Below are 15,380 nucleotides of genomic sequence, written 5' to 3' on the forward strand. Positions count from 1 at the left end.
AAATTCAAGAGACTTGCACAAGAGTAGGCTAAAGTAAGTGTTCTGAGCACATTTAAGGTAGACTATGCTAAGCTATAATGTTCAGTAGGTTAGGCGTATGAAATATATTTTTGACTTACGATATTTTCACCTTGTGATGGGTTTATTGGGATGTAACCCCATCATAAATTGAGGAGCATATGTAGAGTTTTCATTTTATATGTTTTTTTACAGATTATTAGATGAAGAAGTACGAAATTTGAGATCAGAATATATAGGACTGCAAAACCAAATAAAAAAGTAAGTGACTTGTAGAGCTGGAAGTTGCTTTATATATTAGTTTAGCTATTGCATTTACAGGTAAGAAACTGAGAGTCTCAGAAACATAAATAATAGCAATAGCTAGATGATGATAGGTATAGAATATAATTCTGATTCCTAGTTCAGTTCTTCTAATAAATTATTGCTTTGAGCTAGAATTTTATTTATGTTTTAAGTGGAATGGTTGTTAGTGGGTGGTTTTGCAGATCAGTTAGCTCTTTGGATGTAAATTAACATGTGATTTTTTTTTTTTTAATCCTCATCCGAGGATATTTTTCCATTGATTTTTAGAGAGAGTGGAAGGGAGCGGGAGAGAGAGACAGAGAGAAAAATCGATGTGATATTGGTTGCCTCCCTCATGTACCCTGACGAGGGCTGGAGACTGAGCATGTAACTGAGGTACGTGTTCTTGACTGGTATCGATCCCAGGACCTATTAGTATGCAGGCTGATGCTCTATCCACTCAGCCAAACCAGCTAGGGCTACCATGTGATTTTTAAAATTACTAATGGGCCTGGAGATTGTCATGCTAAGTGAAATAAGCCAGTCAGAGAGACAAATACCATATGATCTCACTTATATGTGGAATTTACTGAACAAAATAGAAGCAGAAGTATGGAATCTGGAATAGACTGACAGCTGTCAGGGAAGTGGGGAGGGGAGGACTGGATGAAAGAAGCCAAAGAACATATATGCATAACCCATAGACACAGACAACAGTGTGATGACCAGAGGGAAGGGGAAGTGGGGGGAAAAATGACGGGGGAAATGGGGACATCTGTAATAGTGTCAACAATAAAAAGAAAGTTTAAAAATATGACTAATGAGATTAATTTTTAACTAGCATGGAACCTTATGATGACCAAAGTGATATACAAGAAAAAATTCAAAAGGTGAGACAGCTTTTGAAGAGAGAAATGTAATCTTTCTTACTTTTGTGATAGTATTTTTTTGTGATAGTATTTACTCTTATTTTAAGTGTTATATATGTAAAGGTATCAACAGGGTGCCTCTAAAATGTTTGAATATGATGGGAAAAATAGCTTATAATTTATAAGACTAAATATATACAAAAGCAGCTTTAAATATGGTTAATTTAAAGTCATGCCAGCAAGAAAAGTTCAGTTTGATTGTAACTTAATCAGTAGTATTTATCAAAATAAAATATATTAACTGAAGGGAGATGTTAAGTATGGAAGCAAAGTGAGAAGTAAAATTGAGATTGGCTTGGGTAGTAGAGAGTAATCTGGCAGACATAAATGGTCTAAGGCTTTAGAGCAAGTATGTCAAACTCATGGCCTGTGGACCGCATGCAGCCCACAACGAATATTTTTGCAGCCCAGCCAATATAACGGTTTGTAAGAAACGTTTTAATAAAAATTTTATAACTTAATTTTTACAATATCCTGTTATACATAATTATTAATAACGAACTACAACGTTCGCTAATGACTGATTACCATAATCGTGTTGCATTCATTTCCCTATGTGCCTTACGCGCTGGCGCACCATTTCTCTCCACTAATACTAGCAGTGAATATTTTAGCAGCCGATTGCCACGTCATTACTCTTTTTTTTTTTTTAAATATATTTTATTGATATTTTACAGAGAGGAAGGGAGAGGGATAGAGAGTTAGAAACATCGATGAGAGAGAAACATCGATCAGCTGCCTCCTGCACACCTCCCACTGGGGATGTGCCCGCAACCAAGGTACATGCCCTTGACCGGAATCGAACCCGGGACCCTTCAGTCCGCAGGCCGACGCTCTATCCACTGAGCCAAACCGGTTTCGGCACCACGTCATTACTCTTGTACTGACTAGTTTGGTGTGCGCAACAGGAAATATTTCGCTTTCAAAGAACAAGAAAAATAGGCTTATTTGTGTTACCCTTATTAATTTGTGCAGTTATTTAGTGTCTGGTAAGTTAATGTTCAAGAAAAAATATTAATTTTTATTAAAATGTTCTATTATTTTATGTTAACGATTACTCATTTATTTCAGCCCTTTGTATTTAGCATGTCTCTATTGAAATAAACCTACGTTTCTGTGAAAATTGAAGCTTTTGTTTTTTTGTGGCCCATATAAACTTAAACCTTATTTATTTGGCCCGTGTTAGCCTTTGAGTTTGACATGCTTGCTTTAGAGGTTGACTTTGCTGTGGGGTAGGAGTGTTTTCTTAGGCTTCTGTGTTTAGATGACATCTGTCTTCAAGCTCCTTGTTTTGATTCTGTGACCATCATGCTCCTTTGGGTATTAATTTGGCTGCTCAGGCACTTTGTCCCTAGAAAAGGTGAGTGCCATCCTCAGGAAATAATTGTTCATTCATTAATTGAATAATTATTGATCATCTGCCATTTGCCAGGCATTCTTCTAGATATTAGAGCTACTACAGGAATGAAAAAAACAGGCAACGTCACTTTTTTCATGAAGCTTCCAGTTTAGTGCATGTGAATATTCTTATTATTGAATGCAGCATCTTTTTAAAAAAAAAATTTTTTTTATTGCTTTCAGAGAGGAAGAGGGAGAGAGATAGAAACATCAATGATAAGAGATAATCATTGATTGGCTGCCTACTGCACGCCTCCCGATGGGGATCGAGCCTGCAACCCGGGCATGTGCCCTGACCAGGAATTGAACTGCGACCTCCTGGTTTATAGGTTGATGCTCAATCACTGAGCCATGCCGGTTGAGCTTGACTGCAGTTTTTGTTTTTTTTAATATGTCTATTGATTTCAGAGAGAAAGGGAGAGGGAGAGAAATAGAAACATCCATGATGAGAGAGAGTCATTGATCGTCTGCCTCCTGCACGCCCCCTACTAGGGATCGAGCCAGCAACCTGGGCATGTGCCCTTAACCGGAATCTAACCTGGGACCCTTCAGTCTGCAGGCTGAGGCTCTATCCACTGTGCCAAACCAGCTAGGGCTTAACTGCAGTTTTTGATGCCTTTAAAGAAGCATGGTTTTTCAAACTTTTTAACTTTTTAAAACTTGAATGACTTATGATTAATGTGTAGTATTCTTGTTTTTTTTTTCTCATGAAATCTTTTATTATTTCTTCCTGAAAAATCTTCCTTAGATTGCTAGCATGTCAGAATATAGGAAATACTACTTGCATCTTGGTAGTATAAGGTTTCTTCGATTTGTTTTGAAAGTCATAGTGGGCTAGAGTCTCCTGAGAAATTTTTTAGTTTTAAAGCCCTGCTGGAGATTATTATTATTAAACTTTATTAGTTTGCCAAAATACTTGAATTTACCTCAAGAAAAGATGCTAGCTACATGCTGTATTGCATGCATGTTGGGATTTTAGGATTATAATGATGACAAGTAAACCATTAAAACAGCTTCAGAGATATTTAGAGTGTTTATTGACAACCTTTTGAGAATGTTAAAAAATGAATAAATAGAAGGAACTAATTTAATTAGGGAATCAAAAATTTAAATTATTTTATTAGTTTTACTTCGTTGAATTTTTTGGGCATTTTGCCTGAAATATGCCCATGTTGAATTCCCTCTTTTCTTTGAGATGCTTGGCGATAATGGTTAGTAAACATTTTCTGGTTTAAAATTTACAAGAGCTTTAAACCTCTAGTTCTTAAAAAAAGATGACAATTTAAGGGTCAGCATAAAAAAATACAATTCCAAGGTATCTAAATATATATTCATTACAAAATGCTATCTTTTCTAAAAGCTGTGTGCACATAACTTATTAAAGTTTAATAAGTATTTTTCTATGTAAAAAAAAGCCCCATTGTAAATACTACCAGTGATTTTAGACTATTAAAATACAGTTAAATAAATAAAAGTAAAATACAGTTAGCTAATTTTCTCACCAGAAGCCATTCCAGGAATACTTCATTTGTTCTTGTGAGTTAGCATATATTTATGTTTTACATTTTTTAAATATATGTACAGATTACATGTAGACTTTATATTTTGTTTGTCTGTTTTCAAAGGTTCGGTCTTTGTGGGCTTCAGTGAATGAAACACTCCTGTTTTTGGAAGAAGAGAGAGAAATTGTTAGTTCAGTCCTTAGTCTTGCTAACCAATATACTTTAGATGGAACTAATGTTGCTATCAATGTTCCAAGGCTCTTACTTGACAAAATTGAGAAACAAATGTGTCAGGTAAGCATTTGATATTAAAGAAGCTTTTGAGATGACTTTCTTCGTGCAGTTATTTTATATATTATATGTTGTTTTCCTTATAATGTTTTCAAAATTTATTTTTGAGTATATCTCGTAAAACTTTTATAAACAGGGGTTCAGGTAAAGCTGTGTATCTTTTTTTAAATTATTTTTTATTTTATTTTATTTTTTTGTTAATCCTCACCTGAGGATATTTTTCCATTGATTTTTTTAGAGAGTGGAAGAAAGGGGGAGAGACAGAGAGAAACATTGATGTGAGAGAGACACATCAATTGGTTGCCTCCCGCCCCCACTTTCATCAGGGCCAAGGATCGAGCCTGCAACCTAAGTATGTGCTCTTGACCTGAATTGAACCTGGGACCCTTCAATCCACAGGTGGACACTGTATTCACTGAGCCAAACCAGTTAGGGCAAGGCTGTGTGTCTTTATATCCATCAACTTTTATTAATTGTCCATACCTTGTATGGTGTTACATTATATATAGTGTAGAGAGTAGGAAGTTATTTAGGAAGATGATATGGTACTTTTAGTTCTTTATAAATTCTCAAATAGAACAACAGTGGTCTCCTGATTGCTGTCTTCTTAAAAAGGCTCTATTCTCTCTGCTTTCTCTTTCATCTTGATGCTATTAGTATTTCAAAATTTTTTCTTCCTTTAGCTTTTGTGACTTCAATTTCTCTGCTCTCTGGTTTTTCATATTGCTGTTCTCAGTATTTTCACAGATTTCCTTTTCCTCTGCTTGACTTTTAAATCAAAGTGCTCCCATGGTTCCTTTAATGTCCTTCCTTTCCTACATTATAAATTCATGTGTATTTTCTTAACCAATTAATTCTATTGCTTTATCAGCTTCCTATATATTAATATTCTCAAATTGATATTTCCAGCCTCTCTCCTTTAACCCAAGCTACATCAAATTATTTCCACTTGCTCTCTGGCTGGGTGGCTCAGATGGTTGGAGCATAGTCCATCCCGTATACCAAAAGGTGGCAGATTTAATTTATGGTCAGGGTACATACCTAGGTTGTGGGTTTGATCCCTGGTGGGTGGGTACAGGAGGCAAACAATTGATGTTTTCCCCCTTCCCCTGTCTCTCAAATCAATGAACATATCCTTGGGTGAGGATTTAAAAAAAAAAGTTAAAAGAAATTATTTCCACTTGCTTATGGGACACTTCCATCTGGGTAGCCTACTTAAAAAAAATTAAACTTACAATTTATTAAGGATTTACTATATGCCAGGTATTGATTATAGTACAGGGGATACAAAGATAAAATATTGTGACCCTGAAGAGCTTTCATAGGTAACATGACAGGCACTTCACATTCAGAGCACATAAAAATTAGGATCTGAGAGTCCTAGAGGGACTAGGCAGGTAGTGTGTATAAATGAAGTACACTAATTGTGTGTAACAGGATAAAGTGGGAAGTGATGAGGTCTTTGGAGAAATAGTAATTTTTAAAAACCTTGTTAAATATATTTTTTATTGTTGATAATATTACAGTATTTACCATTTTTTCCCCCCTTAACCTCCTCTCAGCCGGTACCCCTACCTCCCCATCCCCCCGCAGGTCTTCACTACCCTATTGCCCATGTCCATGGGCTATGCATATAAGTATATAAGTTCTTTGGTTTATCTCTTCTCATCCCCCCAACCCTACATCGAGTATGTTAGTCTGTTCCATACCTCCATGCTTTGGGTAGAGAAATAGTAATTTTTATGTGAAATCTATGATTAAAAATATTGACAAATAATTAAAATGATTTTTGTTTTTGTTGTTAATCCTCCCCCAAGGATATTTTTCCATTGATTTTTAGGGAGAGTAGAAAAGAGAGGGAATGACGGAGAGAAACATGGATGTGAGAGAAACACATCCATTGGTTGCCTCTTGCACGAGCCCTGAGCAAGGCCAGGGAGGAGCCTGCAACCAAGGGACATGCCCTTAACTGAAATAAAAACCGGGGCCCTTTGGTCTGCAGGCCGACGCTCTATCCACTGAGCCAAACCGGCTAGGGGCAAATGATTTTAAAACACTGGAACTATGCAGGTCAAAAATCATGTCTAAGTTGGGATTTATCCTGTAGGTACCATCAATTTGCAGCTTTTCTTAAAACATGATTTATCATACATGGGTTTGGATTTATGGCAGGCCCATCCCCTTGGGTCTTTCATAGTGCCCCATGCCAGAGCAAACTGTGGCCTTGAACCATTGCCTGGCCTCAGCCTGTAGGCTGCAGGAATTGAAGCCAGTTACACAGTGTAAAAAAACAAAACAAGACATGAATTCGTAATCTTTCTCCAAATCTGCTCTTTTTTCCTTAATCTTTATTTTGCTTTCATTTATTTGCATTTCTTTCATTCTAGTTTTCAACTTTTTACATAACAAAACAGTAGTATGGCACGTTAACTGTTCCACAACAGTTTTCTTTGGACCAAAATTATTTACATAGTGTTGTTTTGGGTAGACATTTAACTTTTTTTTTATTCTTTAAGGTAACATTTTATTATAATAGTAAAACATATAAGTATGTTTATAGAGTAGTTTATTATGCTAAGAACTTATAGTTTACTACTGTCCCCCCCTTTTTACCCTTAGTTGCACATAGGAAATGTTTATGAGGCTGGGAAATTGAACCTGTTGACAGTTATTCAGTTATTAAATGAAGTCTTGAAAATAATGAAATATGAATGTTGTCAGGCTGATCAAGCAAAACTGACAATGGACCTTCGCTTCCTTGAAAAAGAGGCCAAATTACAGAGAGAAAGATTATTGGATCTGCAGCATATGAGGTACACTAGTAAGATTCTCTGTTATTTTATTGGGTGAGGAGTAGAATGTTTTTAATAAATTCTCAGCACAACTCATGTAGTTTAACAACTCTTTAGCTTTGGCAAACAAGTGTGAATATTTTACTAGTACTCAAAAACCTGTCATTAGAGAGACACATGAAGTAGAAAGGAAAATTAATGTAATTTTCTTTATGTCTATTATTTGCTGTGAGTGATAATTCTTTATGAAATAATTTTAACTTTTCTATGGCTTTTCTTTTGTGGGATCTACTAATAAAACTAGGGCTCAGGCCCTACCTGGTTTGGCTCAGTGGATAGAGCATTGGCCTGCGGACTGAAGGGTCCCGGGTTCAATTCCATTCCAGGGCACATGCCTCCAGGTGTGTGTAGGAGGCAGCCAGTTATTCTCTCTCATCATTGATGTTTCTATCTCTCCCTGTCCCTTCCTCAAATCAATTAAAAAAAAAAAAAAAGGAATCTAGAGAAATTAAATTAAAAAACAAAACAAAACTAGGGTTCAGAAAAGTTTTTTATTTGAGCAGAGTGACTGAGAGGTATGGGCTATCTGTAGGCATGGACAGGACAGATAAGGGGAGTAGAATTTTGATTCGAGTTCAGAACCAGGAAATAAATTATATTTTATTTATTGATTGATATGTTTTTGCCTGGCTATTGTGGCTCAATGGTTGAGTGCCGACCTATGAACCAGGAGGTCACCTTTCAATTCCCAATCAGGGCACATGCCCAGATTTCGGGTTCAATTCCCAGTAGGGGGTGTGTAGGAGACAGCTGATCAATGATTCTCTCATCATTGATGTTTCTCTCTCTCTTCTCTCTTTCTCTCTGAATTGAAGGGAGAGGGAGGGAGGGAGGGAGAGAGAGAGAGAGAGAGAGAGAAACATAGGTGTGAGAGAGAAACATTGATTAGTTGCCTTCTGTACACACCCAGACTGGGGATTGAACCCACAACCCGGGCATGTGCCCTGACCAGGAATGGGACCAGTGACCTTTTGGTGCATGGGACTATGGTCAACCAACTGAGTCACGTGGCCCAAGGCTGAAAAAAATTGTATTTTAAAGATAAATGAAGTAATAGGTGTATTATTGCTTTCTTATTTATTTGTTTTGTTTTTATTTTATTTTTAAAAATCTTTATTTTTGAAAGTATTACATAGGTCCTCCCCACCTCCCCCCAGCCCATAACTTCTTTTGGCCCACTCCTGCCCTTCTCCCACCCCAGGCCCTCACCACCCCATTGTCTTGTGTCCATATTTATTTTTAGATAGAGAGGAAGGGGGAGAGGAAGAGAGAGAGAGAAACATTGATGAGAGCAACTCATCGATCGGCTGCCCCTAACAGTTACTCAGTTATTAAATGGAGTCTTGAATGGAGCCTGGAACCCAGGCATGTGCCCTGACTGGGAATCGAACTCAGAACCTCTTGGTTCATGGGATGATGCTCAATCCACTGAGCCACAGTTGGGCTATTATTGCTTTCTAGTCTTAAAAAGAAAAGTATTTTAGGTTCTGAGTGTTTATTGTGAGAGTTTATTCAACTTACATGTGCTGTATTGACTTTCCTTTTTCTACAAACTTCTTAAATTTTACTCAATACTTTTATTATGTATTCGTATTTTGAATAGTTATTTTTATGCTATTATAGGCATAAATTAGAAGAAGATCTTACAACGATAACACATTCTATTGTTGAAAAACAAGGAAAATGGCATAAAAAGTGGAAAGAATTTCTTGGTTTGTCTCCTTTTAATCTAATTAAAGGTTGGACTCCAGTAAGTAATATTGACTTGCCTTTTGCCTTCTTCAGTTTTTTTTCTTTTCTTTTTTGATTAAGGTATTACATATGTATCCTATCTCCCATGGCCCTCCCACTCATCCCACTTATGCCCTCACCCCCCTGTTGTCTGTGTCCATTGGTTAGGCTTATATGCATGCATACAAGTCCTTTGGTTGATCTATCCCCTTACCCTCACCTTCCCCTACCTTCCCTCTGAGGTTTGACGGTCTGATTGATGTTTCTCTGTCTCTGGATCTGTTTTTGTTCATCAGTTTATGTTGTTCTTTATATTCCACAAATGAGTGAGGTCATGTGATATTTATCTTTCTCTGACTGGCTTACTTCGCTTAGCGTAATGCTCTCCAGTTCTATCCATGCTATTGCAAATGGTAAGAATTCCTTCTTTCTTACAGCAGCATAATATTCCATTGTATAGATATACCACATTTTTTAAATTTAATTTTTAATTTTATTTTTAAATTTCTTTATTGATTAAGGTATTACATAAGTGTTCTTATACCCCCATTACCCCCCACCTCCCATTCATGACCCTACCCCCCTGTTGTCTGTGTTCATTGATTAGGCTTATATGCATGCATATAAGTCCTTTGGTTGATCTATCCCCCTTACCCCCCTCCCCTACCTTCCCTGAGGTTTGACGTTCTGATTGATGTTTCTCTGTCTCTGGATCTATTTTTGTTCATCAGTTTATGTTGTTAATTATATTCCACAAATGAGTGAGATCATGTGATATTTATCTTTCTCTGCCTGGCTTATTTTTTTTTATTTTTTAAATTTAATAAATCTTTATTGTTCAGATTATTACAATTGTTTCTCCTTTTTCCCCCCATAGCTCCCCTCCACCTGGTTGCCACCCCACCCTCTGCCCTTACCTCCCCCCCACTGTTCTCATCCATAGGTGTATGATTTTTGTCCAGTCTTTTCCAGTACCCACCATACTCCTTTCCCCTGAGAATTATCAGTCCACTCCCTTTCTATGCCCCTGATTCTGTTATATTTACCAGTTTATTCTGTTCATCAGATTTTTAATTCACTTGATTTTTAGGTTCACTTGTTGATAGATATGTATTTGTTGTTCATAATTTTTATCTTTACTTTTTTCTTCTTCCTCTTCTTAAAGAATACCTTTCAGCATTTCATTTAATACTGGTTTGGTGGTGATGAACTCCTTTAGCTTTTTCTTTTTTTTTTATTTTATTTTATTTTTTTATTTTTTTTTAAATAAATCTTTATTCAGATTATTACAATTATTTCTCCTTTTTCCCCCCATAGCTCCCCTCCACCCCTTTCCCACCCCACCTTCTGCCCTTACCTCCCCCCCACTGTCCTCATCCATAGGTGTATGATTTTTGTCCATTCTCTTCATGAACCCCCCTTACCCCTTTCCCCATGAGAATTATCAGTCCACTCCCTTGCTATGCCCCTGATTCTATTATATTCACCACATTATTCTGTTCCTCAGGTTTTTAATTCACTTGATTTTTAGGTTCGCTTGTTGATAGATATGTATTTGTTGTTCATAATTTTTCTCTTTACTTTTTTCTTCTTCCTCTTCTTTAAGAATACCTTTCAGCATTTCATATAATACTGGTTTGGTAGTGATGAACTCCTTTAGCTTTTTCTTATCTGTGAAGCTCTTTATCTGCCCTTCAATTCTGAATGATAGCTTTGCTGGGTAGAGTAATCTTGGTTGTAGGTTCTTGCTATTCATCACATTGAAAATTTCTTGCCACTCCCGCCTGGCCTGCATAGTTTCTGTTGAGAAGTCAGCTGACAGTCGTATGGGTGCTCCCTTGTAGGTAATTAACTGTTTTTCTCTTGCTGCTTTTAATATTCTCTCTTTGTCTTTTGCCCTTGGCATTTTAATTATGATGTGTCTTGGTGTGGTCCTCTTTGGATTCCTTTTGTTTGGGGTTCTGTGGGCTTCCTGGACTTGTAAGTCTATTTCTTTCACCAGGTGGGGGAAGTTTTCTGTCATTATTTCTTCAAATAGGTTTTCAGTATCTTGCTCTCTCTCTTCTTCTGGCACCCCCATAATTCTGATGTTGGTACGCTTGAAGTTGTCCCAGAGTCTTCTTACATTATCTTCAACTTTTTGGATTTTTTTTTTTGCTTTTTGCTTTTTCGGTTGAGTGTTTTTTGCTTCTTTGTATTTCAATTCTTTGACTTGATTCTTGTGTTCCTCTATTCTGTTTCTGGGTCTCTGTATAATATTTTTTATTTCAGTCAGTGTATGTTTAATTTCTAGTTGGTCCTTTTTCATATCTTCGAGGGTCTCGTTATATTTATCGGCCTTTTCTAGGATATTCTTAAAAAGTCTTATAACCGTGGTTTTGAATTCTATATCCAGTCGTTTGTTTTCCTCCATATCTTTCGTTTGTGATCTGATTCTTTGACCCCGCATTTTCACTGATTCCCTGAGTTGGTAAGGTAGATATTTGTGCTAGGTTTCCAATATGGCCCAGTGGGTCTGCTTCCCCAGTTAACCTGAGGTGGACACTCTTGGTGCACTCCTTTGTGGACTGTGTGTACAGCCTTGTTGTAATTAAGTCTTTATTGTTGTTGGTATCACTGGAAAGAATTGACCTCCGGGTCAGTTGGCTGTAAGGATCAGCTGTGTCTATGCTGGGAGAAGCCCGGTGCTGGAGACAGCCCTATAGGATTAGACTTGCTAAATTGCAATAGCCTCTGTGCTCAGCTTGGATGGGGTGGAGCCTCAGTCTTGGCTTCCTGTCAGCCCCGCCCCTGCGCGCACGTGCGCTTTCAGTCCTCCACCTTCCCCAGCTCGAGTCTCCGACTGAGAGTCCAGACTCCCCCCACAAGAGCGTGGGTCCCCAGGGGCTCGCCTGGAACCGGGGTTCACTGCAGTCAGAACTGGGGCACAGTGCCGTCAGGAGCCTCTGACTCCCCTCCACCAGGGAAAGCCTGTGGCAACCCCCGCAGCCTTTGTGCGCACCGGCGTGCGCGCGCGTGTGTACTTTCAGTCCTCCGCCTTCCCCGGCTCCTGAGTCTCCGCCCGAGAGTCCAGACTCCCCCCACAAGAGCGTGGGTCCCCAGGGGCTCGCCTGGAACCGGGGTTCACTGCAGTCAGAACTGGGGCACAGTGCCGTCAGGAGCCTCTGACTCCCCTCCACCAGGGAAAACCCGCGGCAACCTCCGCAGCCCTTGTGCGCACCGGCGTGCGCGCGCGTGTGTACTTTCAGTCCTCCGCCTTCCCCGGCTCCCGAGTCTCCGCCCGAGAGTCCAGACTCCCCCCACAAGAGCGTGGGTCCCCAGGGGTTCGCCCGGAACTGGGGTTCAGTGCAGTCAGAACTGGGGTTCAGTGCCGTCGGAGGCTTCCTTCCCCCTTCCGCCAGAGGAAGTCAGCCAGGCTCTCAGCCGCCCTTCCTCTCTGCGCGCACAAAGCCCCTTTGCCGTACCTCCAATTCTCTGTGAGCTTTTCTCCTTCCTTCTAGTTGTAGAATTTTCACTCAGCCTGCTTTCCTGTGGTTCTGGATGGTGTCCGTTCTGTCTTTTAGTTGTAGTTTTGAAATTGTTGTGCGAGGCAGCAGTTTAGGTGTTTACCTATGCCGCCATCTTGGTTTCTCTCCTTTAGCTTTTTCTTATCTGTGAAGCTCTTTATCTGACCTTCCATTCTGAATGATAACTTTGCTGGCTAGAGTAATCTTGGTTGTAGGTTCTTGCTATTCATCACTTTGAGTATTTCTTGCCACTCCCGTCTGGCCTGCATAGTTTCTGTTGAGAAATCAGCTGACAATCGTATGGGTGCTCCCTTGTAGGTAATTAACTTTTTCTCTTGCTGCTTTTAAGATTCTCTCTTTGTCTTTTGCTTTTGGCATTTTAATTATGATGTGTCTTGGTGTGGTCCTCTTTGGATTCCTTTTGTTTGGGGTTCTGTGCGCTTCCTGGACTTGTAAGTCTATTTCTTTCACCAGGTGGGGGAGGTTTTCAGTCATTATTTCTTCAAATAGGTTTCAGTATCTTGCTCTCTCTCTTCTTCTGGTACCCCCATAATTCTGATGTTGGTACACTTGAAGTTGTCCCAGAGGCTTCTTACACTATCTTCAACTTTTTGGATTCTTTTTTCTTTTTGCTTTTCCGGTTGAGTGTTTTTTGCTTCCTTGTATTTCAGATCTTTGACTTGATTCTTGCATTCCTCTAGTCTGCTGTTGGGTCTCTGTATAATATTTTTTATTTCAGTCAGTGTATGTTTAATTTCCAGTTGGTCCTTTTTCATATATTTGAGGGTCTCGCTAAATTTATTGGCCTTTTCTAGGGTATCTTGAAAAGCCTTATAACCGTGGTTTTGAATTCTATATCCAGTTGTTTGTTTTCCTCCAATTCTTTCGTTTGTGATCTCTTTCTTTGTCTCTGCATTTTTGTTGCTTCCCTGAGTTGGTAGGGTAGCTTTGTGTGCTAGGGTTCCTATATGGCCCAGTGGGTCGGCCTCCCCAGTTAACCTGAGGTGGACACTCTTGGTGTACCCCTTTGTGGACTGTGTGTACAGCCTTGTTGTAGTTAAGTCTTGATTGTTGTTGTTATTACTGGGAGGAATTGACCCCCAGGCCAGTTGGCTGTGAGGATCAGCTGTGTCTACTCTGGGAGAAGTTCGGTGCTGGAGACAGCCTTATAGGATTAGACTTTCAAAATTGCAAAAGCCTCTGTGCTCAGCTTGGATGGGGCGGAGTCTCAGGGCGGAGCAGACAGTCTTGGCTTCCCGTCAGTCCTGCCCTTGAACTCACCTCCAGACCTCTGCCTTCCGCGGCTCCCCTGAGTTTCCGCCTGACAATCCAGATTCCCCACGTAAGAGCTTGGGTCCCCAGGGGCTCGCCCGGAACTGGGGTTTAGTGCCGTCAGAACTGGGGTTCAGTGCAGTCAGGAGCTTCCAACTCCCTTCTGCTAGGTAATGCCTGTGGCAACCTCCGTATTCAGTCTTCTCTATGAGTACTCGCGTGCGTGCGCCTCCAGACCCCTTCCCGCCGCGGCCCCTCCAAGTCTCCGAGTTTCCGTGTGCCTTTCTCTCTACCTGACAGTCCAGACTCCCCCTGTATGAGCCTGGGTCCACAGGGTTTCGCCCGGAACTGGGGTTCAGTGCAGTCAGAACTGGGGTTCAGTGCAGTTGGGGGCTTCCTTCCTCCTCCCGCCAGAGAAAGTCAGCCAGGCACTCAGCTGCCCTTCCTCTCTGCGCGCGTGTCTCTGTACCTCAGCCCTTTGCCGCTCCTCTGATTCTCCGTGAGCTTTTCTCTTTCTTTCTAGTTGTAGAATTTCCACTCAGCCAGCCTTCCTGTGGTTCTGGATGATGTCCGTTCTGTCTTTTAGTTGTAGTTTTGAAATTGTTGTGCGAGGCAGCAGTTTAGGTGTTTACCTATGCCGCCATCTTGGTTTCTCTCTGCCTGGCTTATTTCACTTAGCATAATGCTCTCCATCTCCATCCATGTTGTTGCAAAAGGTAAGAACTCCTTTTTTACTGCAGCATAGTATTCCACTGTGTAGATGTACCACAGTTTTTTAATCCACTCATCTGCTGATGGGCACTTAGGCTTTTTCCAAATCTTAGCTAGAAAATGGCATAAAAAGTGGAATTGTGCCGCTATGAACATAGGGGTGCATATATCTTTTCTGATTCGTATTTCTAGTTTCTTGGGGTATATTCCTAGAAGTGGGATCACTGGGTCAAATGGGAGTTCCATTTTTAGTTTTTTGAGGAAACTCCATACTGTTCTCCACAGTGGCTGCACCAGTCTGCATTCCCACCACAAGGGTTTTGTTTTCTCCGCATCCTCGCCAGCACTTATCTTTGTTGATTTATTGATGATAGCCATTCTGACAGGTGTGAGATGGTACCGCATTGTCGTTTTGATTTGCATCTCTCGGATGATAAGTGACTTTGAGCATGTTTTCATATGTCTCTTGGCTTTCCTTATGTCCTCTTTTGAAAAGTATCTGTTTAAGTCCGTTTCCCATTTTTTGATTGGGTTGTTTATCTTCCTTTTGTTAAGTTGTATGAGTTCCCTGTAAATGTTGGAGATTAAACCCTTATTGGTGATAACATTGGCAAATATGTTCTCCCATGCAGTGGGCTTTCTTGTTGTTTTATTGATGGTCTCCTTTGCTATGCAAAGGCTTTTTATTTTGATGTGGTCCCATTTGTTCATTTTCTCTTTAGTTTCCATTGCCCTAAGAGCAGTATCAGTGAAGAAATTTCTTCGGCATATGTGAGAGATTTTTCTGGCTGTGGATTCCTCTAGTATTTTTATGGTTTCTCATCGTATGTTTAAGTCCTTGATCCATTTTGAGTTTATTTTTTGTGTATGGTGTAAGTTGGTGGT

At 39.7% G+C, this 15,380-nt stretch overlaps 1 protein-coding gene across 1 annotated transcript in view; it reads left to right on the forward strand.

Annotated features, from left to right (window-relative positions):
- Positions 1-15,380, forward strand: part of HAUS6 (HAUS augmin like complex subunit 6) — a 51,541-nt gene that overhangs the window by 12,395 nt on the left and 23,766 nt on the right. Inside the window, exons 6-10 of the mRNA XM_080669877.1 lie at positions 214-279; positions 1,145-1,193; positions 4,256-4,426; positions 7,043-7,236; positions 8,899-9,025. Coding sequence (XP_080526003.1) covers positions 214-279; positions 1,145-1,193; positions 4,256-4,426; positions 7,043-7,236; positions 8,899-9,025 — 607 coding nt within the window. The remainder of the gene's footprint in view (positions 1-213; positions 280-1,144; positions 1,194-4,255; positions 4,427-7,042; positions 7,237-8,898; positions 9,026-15,380) is intronic.

Source organism: Plecotus auritus (genome assembly GCF_963455305.1).
Source record: "Plecotus auritus genome assembly, chromosome: 5".
In the NCBI taxonomy this organism is placed as follows: Eukaryota; Metazoa; Chordata; class Mammalia; order Chiroptera; family Vespertilionidae; genus Plecotus; species Plecotus auritus.